This window comes from Vollenhovia emeryi, unplaced genomic scaffold (genome assembly GCF_000949405.1).
Source record: "Vollenhovia emeryi isolate VEMERY1.0 unplaced genomic scaffold, V.emery_V1.0 DF950355.1, whole genome shotgun sequence".
NCBI lineage: Eukaryota > Metazoa > Arthropoda > Insecta > Hymenoptera > Formicidae > Vollenhovia > Vollenhovia emeryi.
The window spans coordinates 1-1216 of NW_011956011.1; the positions used below are offsets into that span (position 1 = coordinate 1).

At 54.3% G+C, this 1216-nt stretch overlaps 1 protein-coding gene across 1 annotated transcript; it reads right to left on the reverse strand.

Moving 5' to 3' along the window:
* Positions 1–80: 80 nt before the first annotated feature.
* LOC105568959 lies at positions 81–1100 on the reverse strand (the record flags this gene model as incomplete). Its single annotated transcript, XM_012025082.1, has 1 exon — positions 81–1100. A coding segment is annotated over exon 1 (1020 nt), but the record flags the coding sequence as incomplete, so codon positions are not given.
* Positions 1101–1216: the final 116 nt, after the last annotated feature.

Consider the following 1216-nt stretch of genomic DNA (forward strand, 5'->3'; position numbering starts at 1 on the left):
GTGAGCAATGTGGTGAGCTCCTCAAAGATGAGCACGCTTTCTCCGATGGTCCGCCGTAGATGGTGCTTGATAGATTTCACGACGGCCTCCCATTTTCCTCCCATGTGAGGTGTCGCTGGGGGATTAAATTCCCATCGGGTGTTATCTTGCGAGAGCAGGTGAGAAACTCGCTGATGTTCCTGAGTGCACTGGATAAACAGCCTTTTGAGAGCTGCATCCGCGCCGATGAAATTGGTGCCGCAGTCTGAGTGTAAGGTATGAGCGATGCCGCGTCTGGATGAGAAGCGTCGATAGGCGGCAATGAATCCCTCCGTTGAGTAGTCACTGACCGCCTCGAGGTGTACTGCTGAGGTTGAGAAGCAGACAAAAACGCAAATCCAGCCTTTCGTTGTTTTGGCACCTCTTCCTTTCCATGTTTTGACGGTGAGCGGCCCTGCGTAGTCCACACCTGTATGAGTGAACGGTCGTGCCTGCGTAACTCGAGAGAGAGGTAGTTGGCCCATCAATTGATGAGCACGGATCCCCCTCTGACGAGCACACGTGACACACCGCAGGATGTGAGACTTGACAGGAGCCCTCCCGCCTAGAATCCAGTATCGTTGTCGGATGTGTGACAGCGTGAGCTGCGTGCCTCCATGTAGAGTCCGTTGATGGGCGTGAGCGATGATCAATGACGACAGCTGACAGTGACGAGGCAGTATCACCGGATGTGTCGCGTCGAGTGAGAGAGCTGCGTGCGCTAGTCGTCCGCCGACGCGAATGACTCCTTGCGCGTCGATGTACGCAGTCAGTCTGTTGAATGCGTGCGCCTTTGCTAACGGTGAGTCTGCCTGCAATGCCTTGAGCTCGTGCGAGAAGTACGTTGCTTGCGTTGCCTGAATCCAGAAGAGCCTCGCTTTCTCCAAGGTCTCTGGAGAGATGTGTCTGACAGGCAATGAGTCGTGGACTTTCCTCAACCGTGAGACGAATCTGAAACAGAGAGCTGTAATCCTCAATAGTTTAGTGAGGCTTGAGTACCTGTAGATGAGTTCCCATTGGTATTCAGTCCTTGGCGTAACCGTCAGTAGCGAAACGCCTGGGCGAGCTTCTGTTGCACTCATCTCGTCAGAGAGTGCAGGTTGCGACGGCCATGAGTCTGGTGTGAGTATCCATGGTGGTCCCGTCCACCAAAGTGCGTGGTTTTGAAGCTGAGCAGTTGTGAGGCCTCGTGATGCGC